Raw genomic sequence first — 24527 nt, forward strand, 5'->3', positions numbered from 1 at the left:
AGGCACAATAGTGCTGCTGGGTGGCAATACCACTGTTTGTTAATACATAACTGAAGTAAGCTTTTTCATTTAAAAATCCTAATTAGGCTAGCCATGGTGGCTCACACCTGTAATCCCAGCACTCTGGGAGGCGGATGCAGGTGGATCACTTGAGGTCAGGATTTTGAGACCAGCCTGGCCAACATGGCGAAACCTCATCTCTACTAAAAATACAAAAAAAAAAAAAAAAATAGCCAGGAGTCATGGCACACACCTGTAATTCCAGCTGCAGCTACTCGGGAAGCTAAGGCAAAAGAATCGCTTGAACCCGAGACGTGAGGGTTGTGGTGAGCTGAGATTGCACCACTGCACTCCAGCGTGGGCGAGAGTGAGACAAATAAATAAAAAATTCGGCCGGGCGTGGTGGCGGGCGCCTGTAGTTCCAGCACTTTGGGAGGCCAAGACGGGCGGATCACGAGGTCAGGAAATCGAGACCATCCTGGCTAACACGGTGAAACCCCGTCTCTACTAAAAATACAAAAAACTAGCAGGCGAGGTGGCGGGCGCCTGTAGTTCCAGCTACTCGGGAGGCTAAGGCAGGAGAATGGCGTGAACCCGGGAGGCGGAGCTTGCAGTGAGCTGAGATCCGGCCACTGCACTCCAGCCTGGGCGACAGAGTGAGACTCCGTTTCAAAACAAACAAACAAACAAAAAAAATTCCAGTACTATTATGCTCCAGAAAACATCTTAAGTGCAGCGTGAGATACAGTGTTGAATAAGACTGTTGAATAAGATTGTAAAACAAATGTATAGAAATAAAAAATAAAGAAAAAATAAGTATTATGATTTTTAAAAAGGTTGGTGTGATAGGGAATGACTGGAGGAGGAGATACTGAGTTGATGGTAAGAAAAGATATTTTCTTTAATTTGTTGATTTTTTTTTTTTTTTTGAGATGAATGAAGTCTTGCTCTGTCGCTCAGGCCAAGTGCAATGGTACAATCTCGGCTCAATGCAACCTCTGCCTCCTGGATTGAAGCGATTCTCCTGCCTCAGCCTCCTGAGTAGCTGGGATTACAGGTGTGTGTGACCATGCCCCGCTAATTTTTAGTTTTAGTAGAGATGGAGTTTCACTATGTTGACCAGGCTGGTCACGAATTCCTGACCTCAAATGATCCACCTGCCTCGGCTTTCTAAAGTGCTGGGATTACAGGTATGAGCCATCACGCCCGGACAGAAAAGGTATTTTAGAAGTGTAACAGTTAAACTGGGGTCAACACAGAAGCCAAACAGGAGATAACTTTGGGGAAAGAGTACCTGGCAAGTGGATCAGCTAGCACAAAGCCCCTGAAGGTGAAAGCAAGCTGGGAGCAAGTGGGTGTGGGAGTGGGGAAAGGGTTAGTGAGGGACAGTTGGCTGAAATGAGACAGGCGATACACAAACGGGCCAGCTGGCTTAAGGTTTAGTAGGACAGTGAGAGTCAGAATAACAGAGTAACAGCCTGGTTTCAATGGGGTGCCCCCAGAGGATTTTAAGCAGGGGAGTGGCATGATCTAATTTATATCATGAAAGATCAGTTTGAGTGCTGTAAGAAAGGTGAAATTCGTGAGGACAGACAGACAGGAGACAGACCTTGGTAACAGTGGCTTGGACTAGTGTTTACTAGGGGAGATGAAAGCAAATAGAGCTAAGATATGTTTCAGAGGTAGAATAAACAGGATTAAAGGATTACATGGGAAGTAAAGGAAAGACATGGATGGTATTTAAGCCACAGACTGGCTGAGATCCCCAAGTGCTGTGGACTGCATGTGTTCCCTTATCCCCAAATTCACGTATTGAAAGCCTAATCTCCAATGTGAGGGTAATAGCAAGTGCAGCCTTTGGCAGGTGATTAGTTGATGAGGGCAGTACCTTCGTGAATGAGTTTAATGCCCTTATAAAGAAATCCCAGAGAGCTCCCTTGGTGCTTTTACCATGTGAGGACATACTAAGATAGCTGTCTATGCACCAAGAAGCAGGCTGTCATCAGACACCAGATCTGCTGGCACCCTGATCTTGAACTTCCCAGAATCCAGAACTGTGAGAAATGAATTTCTACTGCAGGAAGGCGCAGTGGCTCATGTCTGTAATCCCAGCATTTTGGAAGGCTGAGGCAGGAGGACTGTTTGAGCTCACAAGTTCAAGACCAGCCTGGGCAATAAAGTAAGACTCTGTTGCTACAAAAAAATAAAAATAAAATTAGCTGGTATAGTGGCGTGTACCTGTAGTGCCAGCCACTCAGGAGGCTGAGGTGAGAGAATCACTTAAGCCCAGTGGGTCAAGACCACACTGAGCCATGATTGTACCACCGCACTCCAGCCTGAGAGACACAGCAAGACCCCATCCCAAAAAATCATAAAATAAATTTTAATTAATTAATGAATTTTGTTTTATAAACCATCCAATCTATGGTCTTCTGTTATAGCAATCCAAGTGAAGACACCATGTCTGCTTAAAGAAATACTGGATAAACTAAACATTTGTATGTAAAAATACTTATTTGGGAAGCATTCACTATGAGTAAGATCCATGTTAACAAAAAGATGGCCTATATAGTCAATGTGTTTTAAAGCATCTTAAGTTTCTTGTTAATTTTTGAGATTCATGAAAAGAGCCTTAAGAGAGACTTTTCAACTGAGAAGACTTGGAGACTTCAATATAGAGAGCTTACTGAATGTATTTCAGGAATTTTATTATTGAAGGATAGATATAATGAGACTTTCAGATAAGTGAGGAAGAAAATTTATAATAACTAAAAAAGTTGCTGCACTTAATTAGAAATTTAGCACTTGGTACATAAAAAACAATGCTCTTAGTTAGCTCATTGTTCTAAATCTCAGTTTAATCATTTAGAAAACAGGATAAGGTTTTACAAGCTTGTAATTTGTAAATATGCTATTATATAAATACTGAAATCCATTGAATTGTAAGCTTTTAGAGGACAGAAGCCTGTCTTATTCACATTCGGCATCTAAACTGGTACCTGTGGCACAGGGTAAATGATTAACAAATGTTTATTCAAAGACTTAACGAATGATATGAACTCTTAACATTGATTAGTTTTTGCTCTTCTAACTTAATTCTCTCCTCTCTAATAATAACAGAAACAGTAAAGAGAAAATTCTAGATTACTAAAAAGAAAATATAAATCTGAACACAGAAAGGCTTCTAAGAGGAAATCAATATTCATTGAGTGACACCTAGCTTGTTCCACCCTAATCTGTTCTTCACACTGCAGCCAGAGTTTTGAAATCACAGTATTTGAATATTTCACCCTCCTGATCAAAGCCCTTCAACAGTTCACTGCTCTTTGGATAAAGTCCCAAATCCCTAACAAGGCAAAGAAGGCCTGGTGTGATCTGATCCTGCCTACCTCCCCAGCTTCCTAGCTCTCACTCTCCAGAATAAAGGTGTCATCAGGGCTTCCTCAGGGGCTGTGCACACACTGACCCTCTGCTCAGAATGCTTTCTTCTGGCCTGACTTCTCTTACAGGTCTCAGGTAAAGAAATCCACATTTAGAGACACCTTCCCCAAGTTACACATGAATGTTTACCACAGTTGCAATTGAACACCCTATTTGCAGTTTAGATTGTAAGCTCCAGGAAGGTAAAGACCACTCTGAGCCAGTTACTATTCTGGCACAAGGCCTAGCATATCAGAGGCACTTAATTTTCACTGAATAAATGGATAAATGCATGAAAGAACATGCAAAAGTAATTTCTTACTACTGATTTCAACACCTGGAATTAAAATAAATAAATAAATATGGAGGTGATGTGGACCAGGATTAGAGCCAATTAAAAAGCCAGAGGGTTGGCCGGGCGCGGTGGCTCACGTCTGTAATCCCAGCACTTTGGGAGGCCGGGGCAGGTGGATCACGAAGTCAGGAGATCGAGACCACCCTGGCTAACACGGTGAAATCCAATCTCTACTAAAAATATAAAAAATCAGCTGGGCGTGGTGGCGTGCGCCTGTAGTCCCAGCTACTCAAGAGGCTGAGGCAGGAGAATCGCTTGAACCCAGGAGGTGGAGGCTGCAGTGAGCCCAGATCGCACCACTGCACTCCAGACTGGGCAACAGAACGAGACTCCATCTAATAAAAACAAAAAAAATTTTTTTAAATTAAAAAGCCAGAGGGTTGTCATCACATAAAGCCCTTGAAGTCATACTGAATACTAGGAGTGGGAAATAGGAGACACCCAGAAGACGAATTGTAATTCATCAGAATCACCATACTATTGTATAATCAAAGCTACATTGCCATAGGCCTTACTAAAAAGCACTACTAATGCTTTATACATACATGATATTCCATATGCATATATTCATGAATTTTCATAATTGTTATTGCTCGACTTTCAATTCTATTTTGAATAAAAAATCTGAAGCAATAGAATGGAATTCTCATTATTGACAAAAGCTGAGTCATTTAAAAAATTTCTAACTTCCTTGAAACAATATTGATACTAATCTTACATTGCAATTCAAGTAAAATACATTAAAGTTTAAAAAAATTCCAATTTCAGGCCGAGCACGGTGGCTCATGTCTGTAATCCCAGCACTTTGGGAGGCTGAGGCCTAGACCAGCCTGGGTAACATGGTGAAAACATGTATCTAAAAAAGAAATGCAAAAATTAACTGAATGTGGTGATATGTGCCTGTAGTTTCAGCTACTTGGGAGGCTGAGAAGTGGGAGGATGACTTGAGCCTCAAAGGTTGAGGGTGCAGTGAGCCATGACTGTGCCACTGCACTCCGGCCTCGGCAATAGAGTGAGACTCTGTCTCCAAAAAAGAGAAAAAAAATTCCAATTTCAACATTTAAAATACAACACTATAACTTCTCAAAGCAAATTATGTAAACTCTTTTTCTAATGTTAATTTCAACTATACTAATATCTAGAGGAAAGTGACAAACAGATCTAAGATATAGAAGTGGGATTCAAAGCTCTGATAAGTTTCCCAAAACAAAAAGTCACAAACTGTTGTTCGATATTTAACTAAAATTCAATGACATGAATTTCATTCATATAAATAAAATGAAGGCAGAAACAAGCTAATGTGTTAGGTTATGCTTAATACTTTTTCTCAGAGACTCAGGCTAACATAACTTTATAATCATATGACCAATGAACCCTTTCAGATTGAAAATGTTTTAATTATTTTTAGCATCTCGTTGCATGAAAGAGAAACAGATTAAGTTGATTTGTTACCATAATGCTATCTAAATGTTCTTAAGTATTTTTCAAGTGTGTCCTCGGCCGCAGCACCTCTGAAGTCACCGACTGGTTTGCATTTCATCCCAGGTGTTACTACAGTATTTTACAGATCAGATTTTGCTCAGTATTCATTAAAGACTGCCCAGTATTCTTAACACACACTCTCTTTTAAAGCTAGGTACAGATTTCATAGTTCTATCTCTTCATTCTCTTCTCCTAAAGGTGACAATTTAAGAACCGGATGGACTTAAATTCTAATAAGGGAGGTTTGGGTAGGGAAAAGAAAATTAAATATTAATTCATAATAAAATCATTTAGATCAATTCAGAAAACAATTTAGCATTGTTTATCTTAGAAGAAAAAACAATCTTAAGAGGAAGAACACTAACCACATAAGTGTGATAAAAGAGGATATAATGTAGCCAAAGTAATACTGTCATTCAGTTTTTTGACTGAAGAGAAATTAAAGACAAACTTTCATATTTAAAGGAAAATATCAGCGATTAACTTTGAATTCAGGACTTGGCATAGGAAAAATAAGGATGATGGACTTGGGTTGGTTTTGGTAGACTTTAATTCCATTCCACATTTTCTAAGAAAGTGAAATTAGGTCATGCCAGCTATTCTCACTTTCCTTTCTAGCTGGCTTTTCTCTTTTCTTCATATGCTATTTCTCTTTAGTCTTTCTGTTTCTCTCTCCTATGACTTTCCTTTATCTTACTGTAGTCATCTCTTTCCCCCAGGGATCTGAAAGTACATTCAACATAGGTTCCTACTTTCCTGTCGTCTGGAGAGAGGACTCAGAGCCTTCAGGGAGAGCTTCACTATCTGCTGTCACTGCTCAGGGAACCTGTCAAGGAATCTGACTGAGTTATCTCAGGAAGATATTATTTTTTTGAGACAGAATCTCACTCCATCACTCAAGTTGGAGTGCAGTGGTGTGATCTCAGCTCACTGCAGCCTCCGCCTCCTATGTTTACGCCATTCTCATGCCTCAGCCTCTCAAGCAGCTGGAATTACACGTGTGCATGACCATGCCTGGCTAATTTTTTTATTTTTTATTTTTTGTAGAGACGGGGTTTCTCTGTGTTGGCCAGGCTGGTCTTGAACTACTAGCCTCAAGTGATCCACCCACCTCGGCCTCCCACGTGCTGGGATTACCGGTGTGAGCCACCAGACCCAGCCAGGAAGAGATTATTATTCTAGGTATCTTGCTATTCCCTCTACCTCAGAATCTACTTCCATCTATTCTTCCATTGAAAGTAGTGGTATGGGCTGGGCATGGTGGCTCACACCTGTAATTCCAGCACTTTGGGAGGCAGAGGTGGGCAGATCACTTGAAGTTGGGAGTTCAAGACCAGCCTGGCCAACACGGCAAAACCCATCTCTACTAAAAATACAGAAATAAGCCAGAGGTTGCAGTGAGCCGAGAACACCTCATAGCACTCCAGCCTGGGTGACTAAGTGAGACTCCATCTCAAAAAAAAAAAAAAAAAAGAAAAGAAAAGAAAGGAAAAGAAAAAAAATTAAATTAAAAGAGACAGAATATGTTCCTTGGTAACATAATAGAAAATTTAAAGCTAAGAAAATGAATAGCAGCCAGGCGTGGTGGCTCATGCCTGTAATCCCAGCACTCTGGGAGGCCAAGGCAGGTAGATTCCCTGAGGTCAGGAGTTCAAGACCAGCCTGGCCAACAAGGTGAAACCTCCTCTCTACTAAAAATATGAAAATTAACTGGGCAGTGGCATGCACCTGTAGTCCCAGCTACTCGAGAGGCTGAGGCTGTAGAATTGCTTCAACCCAGGAGGTAGACGTTGCAGTGATGCAGTGGGCTGAGACAGTGCAACTGAACTTCAGCCTGGGTGACAGAGCAAGACTCCATCTCAGGAAAAAAAAAAAAAAAAAAAAGAATAGCAGAATGAGTACCGAGCTCTAATGCCAAATGTAGTCAATAGTGTCATGATCTAGCTAGTCTGCATCAGTACTCTCTAACTGAAACAGGAATGTGAGCCATGTGTATAATTTAAAGTTTTTCAGTAACCATATTTAAAAGAGCAAAAAGAAAAGATACTTAGTATCATATTGGATAGCACTGGTCTAAAAATCAGAAAGCAGTTTACAACAAACCTTACTGAAACTGGCTTTTCAATTGCTCTTGATCAAGAGCATTTATTTTAATGCTGTTTCTTAGTCGAGTCACTGCTCTTTCCTACTGAGCATGAAAAATTCTAAAATATACTATGATTGTAAAATCAATACATCTAAGAGAAAACTTACATCTCATCTCCCCAACCACCCACACCCCACCCCAAATAAATAGCTCATCCTGACTTCCTTGTCTCAGATGATGATTTCCTTTTCGTCTGGCTCAAACCCAAGTCAACTTTAACATTTTCTTCTCTTCTACCAAAGCAGATGATTGATCCTTTTACAGTTTCTCTTGTACCTGCTGTGAGATAAACTTAATCCAGGTCCTAATTGGGCAGAATTATTTGTATTTCATGTATCTGAAAACTTCTTTGGTCTCTGTGCCTCATTCTGTTCACTCCATTCAATAACTGCCAAGTGCTTACTATGTGCCAGGCATAGTTTTAGGTGCTGGGGATACCCCAGTGAACACCACAAAGGTCCAGGTCTTATGGAACTTACATGTGAATAGGTGAGATAATCAATATATACTATGTAGAAGTAAATGATCTGAAGGAATACAAAGCAGAATAGGGGGCTAATGAAAGATGATGGTGCTATTTTAGAAAAAGTAAGTCAAGAAAGCTCTTTTTGTGGAGTTAAGATTTGGGTAGATAACTGAATAAAGTGAAGGAAAAAGCTGTGAATATCTCTAGAAAGTGGGTTCCATGTGGAGGGACTGGTAGGTGCAAAGTCCCCAAGATGGGTTCAGCTTGTTGTGTGTGTTCCAAGAACTGCAAGGGTCCAGTATGGCTGTAAAAAAACAAAGGGAGAGAGTGATAGGAGATGATGTTGGCAATGCAGCCAAAGACCAGATCACGAGCGTACTAGAGGATATGGCACGAGTATGGACTGTATTCTAATTGTGGTAGGAAGTCACTGGACATCTTGAAACAGGATAGTAACATAATCCAACTTAATATTTAAGAGCATCACTTTGGCTGGTTAGAAAATAATCTGTAGGTGGGCAAGAGTAGAAACAAGGTAACAGCTGCAGTGCAGGAAAGAACTACAAGTGTCCTGGAATCAGATGGTGGTAGCGGTAGTAGGGAGAAATAGGCAGGTCCTGGATTTATTTTGAAGGTAGAGCAGTGGGGAGTGCGTCTGGTGTACAACACAGGAGTCCAAGACGGCTGAGCAGTGAACAGTGAACGGATGCTAGTTTTAGGAAGAGCAGTTTGGCTGAGGTTGAGGGATGCTGGCGGTACATGGTGTCCATTCAAGAGTTCAGTTCCAAACACTTTAATTTAGATATTTAAATTGAAATATCTCTATTTCATTCTTATTTCAATATAAAAGTCATATTAAGCTTCCTAAAATAAAATTTTCAGCATGTTATTCTCTTTTCCACAAACCTTTGACAGAATCTCATAGTTTACCAAATAATCTTTTAAACTCCTAAGCTTGGAAGTCAAGGTTTTCCACAATAACCTCTATCCAAACTGCCCCCAACTCTGTTTTTCTTATTACTGTATTCCTCGTAGTGCCTGGGAAATATGCACATGTTTAATAAAATGTTTATTAAGTGAAAAAAACCTTTGTACTTTTGTCACTCCTCTGTGCTCATCCTTTGCCCTATTCATGGGTCCCACTAAAGCTGGCCTCCTCAGTGAAGCCTTCCCCAAGCACACTGGCTATATTACACTGTTCTTTGACTGTATACTCCTGACCAGCGGTATTTTGGTAAATGTTTAACAGCTCTCTGAAAAGCAATGACCTGATGTGTAGTATTTGCTACAAATGTTATAAATGCTGTGACGTAAATGCAACTACCACGGGTGACTGCAAGTCATCAACATGATGTCCCCGAATGTAGTCTTGGGAAGAGGTGCACAATTAGCTATGATGAGCTGGTAGGAGCCAGTTCCAATACATCATTACTCAGTATAAACTGCTTGGATCATTTTTAGAGTCACCTACTGCACAGTGGCTTTTATTTTAAGTACCTATATATAAATCTTCCTATTAGATTGTAAATTTGTGAAGTGTAAACATTGTGTCAGATACATGGCTATAATCAGCTAAATGACTTTGTCTCAAAGTTCACATCTACAAAATGGAGAGTCAGTCTCAAACTGTAAAATTCCACAGTTCTGTGTCTGAATGGTCTGTGTATCTCGCTTAATTTCTCAGTCCAATGCTTTAAGCCTGAATAAGTAAATCATTATATTGGACCCAAAATAAAATCTGCCTTAAAAAAGATGAAAGAAAGGAACATGTGATGGCATTTTAAGATCACAAATAGAAAATATGATCACAGAAAACTCTATATAATCACTTTTCCTTGGATAGAGTTGAAGCATAAGAATGTAGTTCTTTTGCTTTAAAGAATTCAAATGTATACACTGATCAACCCAAGAAGCATAATTAGCCTTGGACTAAAGTGTAATCATTGGACAGAAAGAGAGAACACAATGAAATATGAAAAGGAAACTAAAAGATACAAAATTGACTGAATCGTAGCACAGAATGAGAATAATAGCTTTTGGAAAATTCCATGAAGTGAAAAACATCTGATTCAAGTAAAATGAAAATTTTATGCTTTTAATGCTCATTTTTAGATAGGCAGGCCACGATGGCTGGCTTAAATCTAATTTAACTCTCAAGAGATTCATAGGAAAGACATTTCATTTCTTTCCTCTAAATAGGATGAAATTCAGGTGTGTTAAGGCATAAAAATCTCATGTTTTCACTCAGAAATAGTTAAAATATGTGAAAACACACATCCTCTGATACTTTTTCATAGTACATGCCTCTGCCTAAGCCCTAGCCACACCAATTCTATTCCTCAGTCTTACTCCTTTAATATCACGAATGCCAAGCCAGGTCTGTTTCCCTTAACATGCTGAAGGCTGCTGGCCTTGCAAAGGCTAAAGGAAATGAGTGAGACCAGTAGGAGTGAATGCAGGGAAGGGGTCCTAGGGGTAGGGCTTGGGGTAGAGGTTATGGGGAACAGGGCTTAGCAGCAGGCAAAGGCAAGCAGAAGGTGGTAGAGCAGGCTTTAGAGCACAGGCTCTAGAAATCCATCCAAAGGAGTCCATAGAATAAGATCCAAAGAGCCAAGAAGGAAGGTTTCGTCCATAATGACATTCCATTTAAAAAGAACCACTGGTCCTACTATAATTTTTTGTCATCTAATATGCCTAGAAAGAATGAAACCTTGAAAGCATCATATCCATTTTTATTTTAATAGGGCATCTTTTTGTGCACCTGCTTTCTTAATTTTCTTCAGGCACAGACAATCCTGGAGTGCAACAGCTACTTGCCAGTTTCTCTATGGCAATGCGTGTGCCTAAACAATTTAGAAGTTGGGAGAAAGGAAGATATTATAATATTGGAAATGGTCTGATGGCATGGAGCATCACAGAATAGTTTACCTTTGGAACCCATTAATTCCTGGTTATCTTGATATTTATGGTTAATCTGCTTTGAAAATTGATTTAGAAATTCTGTAAAGCTGGCAAAAACTGGAGCTAATATGTAAAATTATTTTATGATATACAGAGCCACAAGATGCACAGCATTAGGCCCTCTCAGGAAAGAACACTGCAGAATAGACACCCAAAGGAAAAAGAGAAGAAAACAAAATTCAGAGATGTATGGATGACATCCGACAAATTAATACAAGAGATTAAAGGAGTAACAAATAAAACTATTTAATAGAAAATAGGCAGAAGAAGTGGTAGGCCACTTTACAGTGCAAACCCAGCCAAAACTGTCTATGTTTAATACTTTCTGGTTGAAAAAATACGTATTTATTAAATAATCAAACTAATTTAATCTTTCTAGGTGCAGAATCTTACTACTCGTCTAATAAATCAGTACCACTCCACCCAGCAAAATCTGTCCTTCTGGGTCCCTAAAAGGAATGTAAAGTAAGTCTATCATAAGCAATGCTGATGCGGTGTCCAAATTCTAGTAAAAGCTGTTTCCATGTTCTTACTTTTGTCTGAGTTTCAAAGTGACTGACAAAAGCTCACATATACACAAATGTAAACATACACACGTATTCCCTCTTTTCAGAGTAACATCATAAATTATTATGAGATACCAGACACAAATTGGCAGGCCCCTAGTATTCCTGAAAGACACTGCATGTATGTAGCAATGTAACAAACGATCTTACAAAAAGTCTATCCTGTTTATTTTGAAATTCATCATGCTCACAAAAAGAAAGATAACGGTAGGTTTCTGGCACTACGTTATTGAGCTGCTTCCTGTCTAAGTTCTGCACTTGCTTATCAACTGGTGATTCATGCAGTTAATCCTATTTAATGACTCACTCTGTGGAAGAATGCTTAGAATTAATAAATTTACAAGTTGTGTAAATGAGTGAAAATGTGCAAATTCTTTTAATTACAGTTACAAATGTTATGGAAATAAGCAAGCATAACATAAGAACACAGATTTAGGAATATTACTACCTTTTGTTTATGTTATACTCTAAGGGGCTTCAAGTATTTTGAAGGATAGCAGGCAACGCTCCGTTGGTGAGAAAAGTAAGCTGTTCATTTTTGGTAAGTGATTTTAGGTAATCACAATACATATAATAAATTCTACCCTCTGTTGCCCACACAGTATCTAATAACATGAAAAAAGATGGTATACTTTCAAAAAATAGGTAACTTTCCCATTTAAAATCTTAAATATATTCAGGCCAAATATTAAACTAAAAAATCATAATACATTCTTCTCAGTATTCATACTGCATATATAACAATGATTTAGCACAATGTGTAAGTTTATAAACACATCTTCCTGGTTTTATGTATTTTTAAAAATTTTAAGTTTGCCCCATGAAAAATGACAAAATACAGTGAATTAACAGAGTTTTACAATGTTTCCCTAGCTAGAGAATGTCAAGGGAAATGAACTTTCACCATGTACAGATTATTAATTACCTGGTTTAAGAGATCTTCTACTTTCTTCTGCCATGAATCTCTTGCTGCGTTTTTCTCTCGCTCTTTCAACTGCAAAAGTTGAGACATTGCTGACTTCTTATCCTCTTCATGTTGAAGCCTTAACTCTTCACGAAGTTTAGAACACTCTTGCCTAAAATAAAACAAACGCATTTACTTTGTAAAGAGAATTATTCCTCTCACTGACTGTAACAGAGTCCACCGGTTTTTTAAGTGCTTAATTAATCCTCTTCAAAAGTCTATGATGCTGAGTAAAAGCAGATTATTTACTTAAGGGCTGTAAAGTAAACTGGTAACTTACCCCAATATCACTGATTTATCAATTTATTAACAGCAGAATAGGTACCAGAACAAATAAGTCTTCTGATTTCAGGTTAGTTTTCTGCCTATTTTATATTCAAGGAAATAAAAAAGTAAATCTGAATTCGAATGGGAAAAAAAATCCAATTTCTCTGTCTCTAATCACAGGAAATTTCAATTTAAAATACTGCAACTATATCTTTAACAATAGGATAATATGAGTTATACAAGAGAAAAACTTTCTTGTATGTCTTTACTGCAAAGATTACAGAACAGAAAATGTACCTAAGATTTTCAGTCCACTTGATTTCTAAGTCATGGGCCATTTTGTCCACTTTGAGCTTCTCGTCTTCTTTCATGGCAGCAATTGTTTCTTCATGCTGTTGCCTTTCTTGTTCTAGCTCACCCTGAAGAATAAAAACTTTTCAGTGAAGACTAAACTTCAAAAACAAACACTGCTGGTTATTTCAAATAAGTGCTTGTATTAAAACTTTTAATTTTAAATACTTACAGCCCAATAATTGATAATGCTATCTATGAAAATGACTCAAGATTTTCTGAAAATAAAATATGTAAAACAAATTTTATATTTTAAATGTTCTTGCCTAAACTATATTTTATTAAGGCTTATATCACAAATTATTTAAATAGTTTAAAGTCAGCACTAATCATCTTAATTATACTTTACATATATTAAGTATCTAACGGTAGATTGATCATCCAATTACCTTCACCTGTACACCCATTACATAAATAGATATGTTATTCAAATTCACTCATACTCATATTCGAAAGTATGTTACTTGCTCAGAACTTAAGTATATAGCTGTACCTAACTGACACGATAAAAATAAGTATGCAGAATTTAGGCTACTGTTTTTATTATGTAACTTCAAACTAATTGTCCATGTGTTTGGTGTTATGGTAATATGTGGCAATATATACAAAATTCCTGTAGATTAGCATGAATCAAGTGGCTCTGTGGAGCCTGGGGATAGAGGTGACCTGTTTGGACAACAGTGGCAGACATCAGCCCCTGCCAGCAGAGCAGCTGCTCTCGGGGCACAAGGCAGAAGAGGAGCAGATGATGGTCTATCTTCCTGTTATCACAATGACCCTTTCGAGATCACCCATTTGCTGATGACATGTGGTGTGGCAGTTTTTGAAGGATATACCCAGATTAATGAGAAAAAAGCAAGCCAATGTTGAAATTGCCATTCTACATTGTTGGCCTGGCTACTAAGCAGTAAGTATTGAAAATTGAAGGCAGCCATCTCAGCCAACTGTTCTTTTTACTAAGTGTTCTGCCTCTAGTAACTTCTATATTTTCCACCAAAGGCAACATTAAATGGAGTAGATTGCTTAAAAAGTATTTATTTTCCTCAATGCAAAGTACACCATTAGACATTATTGGGGTAGAGGAAAAGAGGTACAAAAAAAAAAAAAAAAACCACTTGGTCTTAAGGAGCTTACACAGAGTTGTGGTAAACCAGGATGCAGCATCTATATTTTCTCAGTTAAAATTCTGCCCAGCAGAACAGAAAATGAACAACTGATAGAGTTTTGCTTAAAATGTTTCTTATTTTCTACTACTGGACAGAAGTACAATGTAAATATGAAAAAAGACCTGAAAGAAATGAAACTGAATCACTAAGCCCAAAACTCAGTGCCAGGACAGCAGGGGGAAAGGCAACCAGGATAAAATACCTTAAAGTCAGGAACTGGGTGACACCAAGGCAAGAGAGAACATCCATTAGACCATATAAACACAACCTATATTCAACTAACATTCATTAGAAATATTTTGACTGTTCACTTTTAAATATATTTGTATTACCTTAAAATACCATTTTCCTTTTATTTTTTGACAATGGAAAAAACACATCTTAATATAGTTTGGTCACCCAGTTCAGTTTCACACCATAGAATGCTACCATCGAGATTATAGTCAATATATTTGGCATCACAGAAATTAAATATATCAAGTTGTATATTATACTAGCTTTAAATTCCAGTTATTTCTTGTTATATATTAAAACTGTCGTATCACACAGCCACTGGAGAAAGGTAAACATAAGGAAATGAAGATTTGAGGAAAACGAAGTAATTTATTGTCACATAATTCAAAATGAAAGATAATAAATATTCAATGCACACAGAATATAATTATATCATAGATAAAATACAAATATAATTATTTTCACTAAAGTGCCCTTGTTTATATGCTTTTGAAATGTCACCAATTCTAAACTAAAGAAAATTTGAAATAATATTAGTAAAAGGCAATATTTACTGAGTGTTTACTATTTTGCTAAGCACTGTGCTGTAAATGGTTTCTCTCATTCAATTATTACAATAGTGCTGTGAAGAGTGTTACTACCCCCCCAACCCTCCTTCATTGTGCAGATGTGGAAGGTGAGGCTTTGCCCAAAGTTACACACTATGTGGTGGATTCAGAATTTACATACAACTAACCTGACTTCAAAGCCTACAGTCTAAACCATCTCTCTGAAGGAAAAGATTAAAAACTCCCTGGGTACGACACACCCAGTTTTATGGATTATTTTTCTCTACTATCTAAGAAAATCTAAATCTTTGCTGTGCTTCATGAGAGTGGAAGAAAAAAGGCAGAGTCTTCCTGAAATCTGCAGACACAGAGAAGCACTTACTTGCTGTATATAAGAGTTCTAACTCTTACCAGTAAAAGAACTGCACATTCCAATTGTTATGGGTTGAACTGTGTCCCCTAAAAGATATATTGAAGTCCTACCCTCCCAGTACCTCAGAATGTGACTTTATTTGGAAACAGGGTCAGTACAGATGTGTTAAATTTAGATGATGTCAAACTGGAGTAGAGTGAGCCCTTGTTCCAATATGACTGGTATCCTTTTAAGATGTGAAGATAGGCAGAGATGGAAATTATGCTGCTGAATGCCAAGGAACGCCTGGTGCTACCAGAAGCTGGAAAATACAACGATGGATCTTCCCTTAGAGTTTAGGAAGAAACATAGCCATGCCAACACCTTGATTTTGGACTTCTAGCCTCCAGAGCTGTGAGAGAATAAATTTCTGTTGTTTTAAATTCCCCAGTTTGTAGTATTTTGTTATGGCAGTTCTAAGAACTAATACACTAATTATATATACAATGTGCTGTTTAAATAGCGTAGGTCAAATGGCTAAATTATATTTCTATTTTGCTGCTGTTTAGATTATAGTAGAATTATGAAATTACCTCCACATTTAATAGAGCATCCTTGGTCTCCTTTAGGCTGTCTTTAGTCAAATCAAGCTCATTCTGAAGCCTTTCCTGGGAGTCCTGAAGACTAGCAATAAGTCCTTCTGCAGACCCAAGACCTTGTTCACTTTTCCTTACCAGATCTTGGAGGCGGCCAATCTGTAAGTAAATAGGGTACTTTTAATATACTTCATTGTAATAGAATAGCAAAATAGTCTTACAATTTCTTCCTATTTTGGCTGTAATTTTACTGAATGGACAATTTCCTGATTAATTTGGAAAAAGCACTCGAATAACCATGACAGTTTTCTTCTGTTGTGTTTTGAAAAGACTTTCATATTTAAGATTTTCTTTTTTCAAGACAACCATGTAGAGGAATAGACATACCTTTGTCTAACAAAGAGAATTCCTAGTTCTACCATATAATAAAATACCTATAAGAAGCTGAAGCAAGATAAAGATTATATAAAAGAGTAAAACGAAATTTTAGAGAAAAATATCTTAAAAATCGTTCTTTAAAATTTAATCGCATATTTCATTTGAGTCTCTATCTCCTATTTGCAAAGGAGATAAATTTAGGTCAATATTGATAAGCTGGTAAATGTATTATCAACTAGAGTAAGTTGTGATTCCTCTGTTTCCATACAAAATTTGTCTCATGAAATCTTTAAGAGTTGAATTCATACACTCTTGAAATTAGGAGCTAACAGACAATTGTTGATTAAGCATATCCCTACTGTAAAGTTACGAATACTAAAATACATACATGAAATATTTCAAATTATTTAGGACAATGCTATAAAGTAAAAACTCCATTCTTACAAAATGGCCAAGCCTATGAAATTTCTACAAAAATTAAAATTGATAATTTAAAAATAATACTTTTTTCTCCTTGGAAATACGGACATTACAAAAAAAAAAAACTATCCTTCAATCCTTCTCTGACCCACTATTCCCTCCCCGGGTGCACAACCTTCTGGTCCCCTCTCCATGCAGGTATATGCTCTGCAATACTGGTGGTGGTAGTATTTTATCTTGTTGGTGTCTCTAAAGGAATGCTAATCTCATAAGATAATTAGGGGAGCTACATATCTTTTCCGTAATCTGAAGTATTTTCACAGCAAAAGAATCACCTGTTTCTTGAAAGTTTGGTAAAATTCTTCCATAAACTAAATTATAAAGAATGCTAGGGCTGGGCGCAGTGGCTCATGCCTGTAATCCCAGCACTTTGCGAGGCCGAGGCAGGTGGATCATCTGGGGTCAGGAGTTCAAGACCAGCCTGGCCAACACGGCGAAACCCCATCTCTACTAAAAATACAAAAAGTAGCCAGGCGTGGTGGCGCGCCACTGTAATCCCAGCTACCTGAGAGGCTGAGGCAGGAGAATTGCTTGAACCTGGGAGGCGGAGGTTGCAGTGAGCGAAACTGCACCACTGCACTCCAGCCTGGCAACAGAGGGAGACTCCGCCTCAAGAAAACAAACAAACAAACAAAAGAATAGTATTCTAGTAACAATGCAAAGAATTCAAAGAGAAGCCCTATTAAAGCCATTACAAATCTAATTAGAGATAGAATATTTAAATAAGCAAAAACTTCAAACTTCTGCAAAGTTAAACGTAACAAAATATAAAAAGCAAAGTAAGTGTTGAACATAACTATCAGTTTGTTTTCTTAAATACAATAAAAATGGATACATGGAGAAAACACCTATTGTCTCCCAATAACAAAATCTCCTTATGGCATTTGGGGCCTCTACTCACATTCTTTACCGGTTCATGTGGTCTTAGTAAGCATTCAACTTAAACTCCAGAATGAAGCGCTTCATTGAAGCGTAAACCAAAAAGGTCATCTCATTTTGTTGGTATGGGGATTGGTTCGGGGCAGGCACATGGTTTAAGCTTATCTAGTCACAGTGATCTCAGGACTTTAAAAGGAGCTCCTAGAAAAGGTTTTTTGCCAGCTGCAGACACACCTCAGGGAATATATGATTGAAGCATGAAGTCAACCCAAAGAACAAACCCAATTTAAGAGAAAAAGAAAAGCTGAGTTCTATTGTCACAATTACAGTTCTGAATCTAGTCTTGCCTGATGCTAACATTATTCTTGGACTTTACAGTCATATGAGTCAATTAAATTTTCTTTCTCTTTAGGCTAGTTTGAGCTAGGATTTCTGTCATTTGCAATAGAAATCAATACACAGATTCTCCTTATTAATGTACAAACTGAGGGAATACAGTAAGTAGAAACCTCCTCCCTGATATATCCATCTATCTGTATTTGTTCTTCTCTAATCCACTGTCCTTGCAACACCAGAGTGAGTTTTTTATACATTACAAATACGGACATGAGCATAAGCCCCATCCACTGTGCAAGCATCCACATATTTGCACTTAGCATCTTTCAACTATTTTCCACTGCCCTTAGGATAACTTTTGAAATCTTTCATGGGGCTTACAAGACCTCCACGCATAGGCCCTGCTGAAATCTCCAGCCTCAGCATGGCATCCCTTCTTCTTGGTCTTTATATACTCATTGAGAGAAAGAGTAGTGCTAGGGTTAAAAATTGAGCTCTGAAAGCATACTACCTGAAATGCAATTCTGACTTTACCTACTTATTATGTGCTGACATGGGCAAGTTATTTAACTTTTCTGTGCCTTAGTATCTACTGCACAGGGTTGCTGTGAGGATTAAAGGAGAGAACAGTATAAAGAAGAGGCTATATAAAACAAAGTCTGGGACTCAGTAAGCACTACATAAATATTAATTATTATAGTTGCTATCACACTCCATTTTTTCTGGTGATATGGTTTGGCCGTGTCCCCACCCAAATCTCATCTTGAATTGTAACTCCCACAATTCCCATATACTAAGGGAGGAAACCAGTGGGAGGTGACCGAGTTATGGGTTGTGTCTTTCCTGCACTGTTCTTGTGATAGTGAATGAGTCTCATGAGATCTGATGGTTTTTTAAAAATGGGAGTTTCCCTGCACACGCTCTCTTTTTGCCTGCTGCCATCCGTGTAAGATGTCACTTGCTCCTCCTTGTCTTCTGCCATGACTGAGGACTCCCTAGCCACGTGAAACTGAGTCCAATTAAACCTCTTTCTTTTGTAAATTGCCCAGTCTCAGGTATGTCTTTATTAGCAGTGTCAAACAGACTAATACAACTGGTATTCTTACAATTCCTAGAGATTTCTCATGCCTCAGGGCCTTTGCATAAGCTTTCCTAAATTTATTATTTTGACAAGCCCTGTTAATTACTTACCACCCTTTGTAATATGCATCAAACTTGTATTTACTTGTTTTTGTGTCTGTCTCTCCATAGTAGTGGGCACCACGTCTGACTGACTTATCACTGAAACCACAGTGTGTAACAGTGCTTTGGTACCTAATAGCCACTCAATATTTATTAAATAAATGAATGAATGAGTCAATTACAGAAAAAATTCATATACACTTACTAGCAATTAAGAATAAAATCTCTAACATCTTGGAATGAAGGTATTTAACTCCTAGAAGGACCCTAAATGCCTTCATTTTCTTGACCTTGTATTGTACCAAGGCAGTTGCTAGGCCATGTGTGCCTCTAAGCAGGAAAAAGGCAATAACCCTCAGCGTGGAAGCAGTCCCAGAACATGGAAAGAGAAGCAAACAAAACTTGTGTGAACTAGGAAAAGACTCCCTTTATTCTAGGCAGACAGACTTCCGAGAAAATTTAAGTTTTTCTATACTTCTTCTACTACAAACAGTGCTGAAATTTTGTCAACAATCCGTAATTATCTGCGTAGGTTAAATACACAAAAATGAAATTGTTGAGTTAAAGCCTTTCTTTAAGGCTTTCATATGTGCCAATAAATCCCTTCCCAGGAAAATTATACAATTTTGTATCCCCATCAGCAGTTTCTGAGTGCTTATTTCTTTACCCTTATTAACACTGCATGGTCTCAATTTTTTTTTATCATTGTTAATTTTATGGTAATGGAATGGCATCTCATTGATTTCATTTCCAGTTCTTAAATTATACGAAGCAATTTTTTTTTTCACGTTCATCTTTGGCTTGTAAAAAGATAATCTGGGTGTCTGTATTTTTCTTACTGTTTTGTAAATACTCTTACAGTGTTAAAGACATGAATTCTTTGTTGGTCAATCTGTCAGTCTCTTACTTCATCTCTCCCAGTTTTTCCTCTTTCTAAATTTTGCTTATGGTGTGTTTTGATATAAAGAAGTTTTAGCTTTAACTGTACAAATAATCTATGTTTCAATTCATAACTTTGTTATCATGATCAAAAAGCCTTCTTTGTCCTCAGGTTTGTTATTTTTGTTTTCATATTTTATTTATATTTATATCCATGATTTTCATATTATATTCCAATCCTCAACCCACCTGGAACTTTGCTGATATGAGGTTGGAGAAGAGCTGTAACTTCCCTCTTTTCTCCTCTTTCATTTATATCTAGTCTTAAAAGAGCAATGTCACAGACTGTAATTCAGACTAAACCTATTGATTCTAGCTACCATCCTCAGTTTCTGTTGAAATTGTAGAAGAAGAGGCGGTATAGAGAATAATAAGCTATTTTTTGGCAAAAGGGCAGAGAATTCTCTTTTGTACTTTTCCTATGTGGTGATATTTTGTTTTGCTTCTCCCCACAACAGCACCTTAATGCTTTTGACAGTAAATTTTACCTGGTGGAACATAACTAGAGTGTCATGAAAAATTCAACATCAATTAAAGTTTTTAAATTATTTTTATTCTAGATATTTTACCTTCACTGAGACTCACCTACCTATACAATGTCACCAGAATAAGTTATTATTATTAATATCTATAACAAGGCAACAGGTCTAAAGAATTCTTGCCTCTTGATTGGCTGTATTCAGCTTGTCTTCCAGTACTTCCTTTAGGTTTTCTAGCTCTTGTTGAAGCTGATTTTTATCCTCTTCTAGGTTTAGTTTCTCTTTGTTATGTTGTTCTTCCAATTCCTTAGAAAAAGAAATTTTTAAAAAATTACAAAATTGCAAGTATTATATACTTTGAAGACTCCAAGAACAAGACTATTCTGTTTTGTATTTTGAAACTTTGCTCTTCAAATTGGCCTTACCCTTAATTAACAATATCTGAGTTAACAGTGACACCCATAGTGGCTTAGATTCTATCATTCTGACTCATTTACAATGTAGTTATAATTTTTTAAATGGTGAGAGCATGTGACTGGACTACATCAAGCTGAAGTCAAAAAACAGAAAATGTGAGATACAAAATTCTAATTACATCTTGAATTCAAAAAAAATTTTCCCTCAAATTCTTTTATGTTCACATAAAAAATGAAATCCAGTAACACTTCTACAAATCAGTAGTCTAGCGCTGGAACATAGTAGAGAATGAGCAAGTACAAAATGAAGGCAAATGAAAGAGAAAAACTGGTAAAACTGATAATTACTGAAGACCACTTACTATTTGCCAGGCACGCTACTTAACAATTGGGTAACAAAGGCAATAAGATATGGAGCCTGCCCTTAATAAGCTCATGGTATCAAGCAATTAAATAACATTAACTAAATTAGACATGCATAGGGAGTACGGGAGTATATCGAAGGGGGACTAATAATGTCTAGGTTGGCAGGGAAATCTTTAGAGAGAAAGCAATTTTTAAGCACAGTTTGAAGGAAGAAAAGGTGATGGAGCAGGAGGGGAACATCACATTCTGGGCATGGGAAAAAGCGTGTGCTAACCACCATGAAGGCACAAAAGAGCAAAGTATGCTACATGCAGTTCAATATTTCTACAGTGTAAAATGAGAAGAAGAATAAATAAGGTTCAGTGTCAGAGACTCCAAAACAAACCCGAGTTTGATGATTTACATTCACGGGCATAGTCACACTCATGGCTGTGATTACAGCACAGGACTCAAAGCACACACCACAAAGGAAGAAGGCACATGGGGTGAAGTCTGCCAGAAACCAGAAACAGGTACAAAGTTTCCAAGAGCCCTCTCACACAGGACACTCTTCATACCTGCAGACATCTGTGACAACTTGTGTGAAATGTTGTCCTTATACAAGACAGGCTGAATACCTCCAGAAACCTGTGACAATTTGTACGAAATGTTGTCTACTAGGAAAGCTCATGAGAGACTTAGTACCCAGGTATTTTATCGGCGACTGATCATACAGGTACCATCTTCCTGTCACATGTCAAAATTCCAGATTCCCAGAAGGAAAGCAGGTGTTCAGCATAAACCACATTGTTTGCGTGGTTAGGCCACAGCTTAGGCCAGTGAGTCATTCTTATTAGGGAATGGAGGGATCCCTCCAGAAATCCAAGTTCCCAGATGCCAGCCAAGGGCCAACTTGCCTTTTTAAGGATGGTAGCCTCAAGTCTCCTATGTTAACAGTTTTCTGCATGGGTTCTCTGTACATTCACTCTCAGATGTGGTGGGTCAACTACAGTTATGGGCAATACAAACCTTTTTGATAACTGAATAATAAGAAAAGAGAAGTCATCTTCACCTAAATGTTCCTTAAGAGAGAATCTGATACTGGAGGAAGACTATTCTGGAAGGAGGCTGGTTTCAGCTTAGGTTCAGACATGAGGTAGACAGGCAAGAGAGGAAGAAAGAGCAAGTGATACACAAGTTACTCTGATAAAAAAAAAAAAAAGAAGGGTAGAAATAAGGCTGCAATAGGATGGTGAATATGTTCACATATCAGAAATTTCATGTCATCTGTCTTATGGCAACCACATTTTAAAGAAAGACTTTAAGAAATTTAAGTAGCTTAAGGCAGGTGCTAGAAAATTAAAATTTAATCAGATGAAGGGATAATGAGGAGTAATGAGGTAAAAATGACATTAGTGAAAGATGCCTTGATTCTAGCACTTACAACTTAATAGAGAGGAATAAAGGCTAAAGGCAGGACATATGCAATTTATTCCAATAAGAAAGAAGGTGGTTAAGGTGAAAATGAATGTAGAAATGAAAAATAATACCAAAAGATAGCTAGGAAAGAGAGTACAGAAGAAGCAGTTACCACAGAACACTCTTCTGTAAAACTCTGAACATGTGATACAGGCAACCAGAATTGCTAAGCATGCACATGCCTCATATAACTAATGCTGTGCAAACTGGTTCTGGAATAGTGACCTGGCACACAGAATACTACAGTCAGAGTCTTAAGAAATAATGTGTCATTAATTTTTGTCTCTGGCTACATAAACATATAGTAGTAAGTTTAGAAAGAAATAACATTCTAACAGGAAGTTTTATTTGAATTTTAAATTAAGTTTAGGTCTTAAATATTTTTCCCAGCTAGTCGTGTCACAAAAGGAAAGTACACTGAGGCAGATCTCAATTCATATCCTATCTCTTCTTAATAGCATTGTGGCTCTGAGGAAATCATCAAGGTTTATGTAACCTATTTTACCATCTATATAATAAAAATAACTTTAATCTCCAAGTCATAACTATTAAGGTATATATGAGAAAGCTCTTTGTAAACTGTAAAGTACCATTCGTGAAATATATAACAACCATCATTACTAAATGCCTACATGATGGTATTTAGATGTCTGGGGTTTGACAGATCTGGAACCTGAGTTCGAGGCCAGAGTCTTACCGGTTGCATGTGCTTGAGCACATCCTCTCTTCAGTAAAATGAGTCAGAAATCAAACCAATGATGTGTCATAAGAGTTACATTTTTTAAAAGATGCAAAACAGTACTGTATATAGTAAGAAGTACTAATAACTAACTTTTATCATCATGTGCTAGAACATGGCTTGGTACTCAACACTTTATCTGACTTAATCCTCAAAGGAACATTTTAAGATGGATCATATCTTCTGTCAGATGAGGAGCCTGAGGCATAGCTTTTGGGGCCCAAAGTAATACAGCTAATAAGCAAAGAGCTCAGTGTAAGGCCAAGGTCTATCAGATACTTTGCTTTTTCTACTCTGCAATTCTGTCTGTCATATATTACTATTAGCAAGCTGAATACTTAATTGAGGAAGAAACAAACAAAATAAAACATAAATCATTTTCTCAAGGAAGAAAACTAACTACGAGAGAATGTGTACTTTCAACTAGTTGAACCTTCCTGAAGAGCACACCTATTAGATTGTCTCATGAAGAGACAGTTCAAGAACAAAAACAGTGTTTCTACTATGGCTTATATGAAGTAGCAATGTCTCATATCAATTCAATAAGCTATATCCCATATCAAGAACTATCAGGTATGTTACTCTTTGAACCATAACTTCAAGAATGATTACAAGACAGCAGTCATCAAAATGAAGGAAATCAGCCGAGTGCGGTAGCTCATGCCTGTAATTCCAGCACTTTGTGAGGCTGAGGCAGGAGGATCACTTGAGGTCAGGAGTTCGAGACCAGCCTGGCCAACATGGTGAAACCCTGTTTGTACTAAAAATACAAAAATTAGCCAGGTGTACTGGCATGCACCTGTAGTCCCAGCTACTCAGGAGGCTGAGGCAGGGGAGTTGTTTGAACCTGGGAGGCAGAGGTTGCAATGAGCTGAGACTACGCCACTGCACTGCACTCCAGCCTGAGAGACAGAGCAAGACTCTGTCTCAAAAAAAAAAAGAAGCAAATCATTGCTCTACAATATAGGTCACACTGGACTATTACAGAAATCCCATCAATT

General features: G+C 37.6%; 1 protein-coding gene across 9 annotated transcripts in view; it reads right to left on the bottom strand.

Annotated features, from left to right (window-relative positions):
• The window catches only part of FAM184A (family with sequence similarity 184 member A), a 117768-nt gene that overhangs the window by 31388 nt on the left and 61853 nt on the right, over positions 1-24527 (bottom strand). For all 9 annotated transcript variants that reach the window (XR_004442753.1, XM_033234425.1, XM_033234419.1 and 6 more), the window contains exons 6-9: positions 20731-20853; positions 15872-16033; positions 12925-13046; positions 12322-12472 (exon numbers count right to left, since the gene is read on the bottom strand). Coding sequence is in view for 8 of the 9 variants with exons in the window: in XM_033234425.1 (XP_033090316.1) it covers positions 12322-12472; positions 12925-13046; positions 15872-16033; positions 20731-20853 (558 nt within the window). In the remaining variant the exon portion in view is untranslated. The remainder of the gene's footprint in view (positions 1-12321; positions 12473-12924; positions 13047-15871; positions 16034-20730; positions 20854-24527) is intronic.

Source organism: Trachypithecus francoisi, unplaced genomic scaffold, assembly GCF_009764315.1.
Source record: "Trachypithecus francoisi isolate TF-2019V2 unplaced genomic scaffold, Tfra_2.0 Lachesis_group15, whole genome shotgun sequence".
NCBI classification, from domain to species: Eukaryota; Metazoa; Chordata; class Mammalia; order Primates; family Cercopithecidae; genus Trachypithecus; species Trachypithecus francoisi.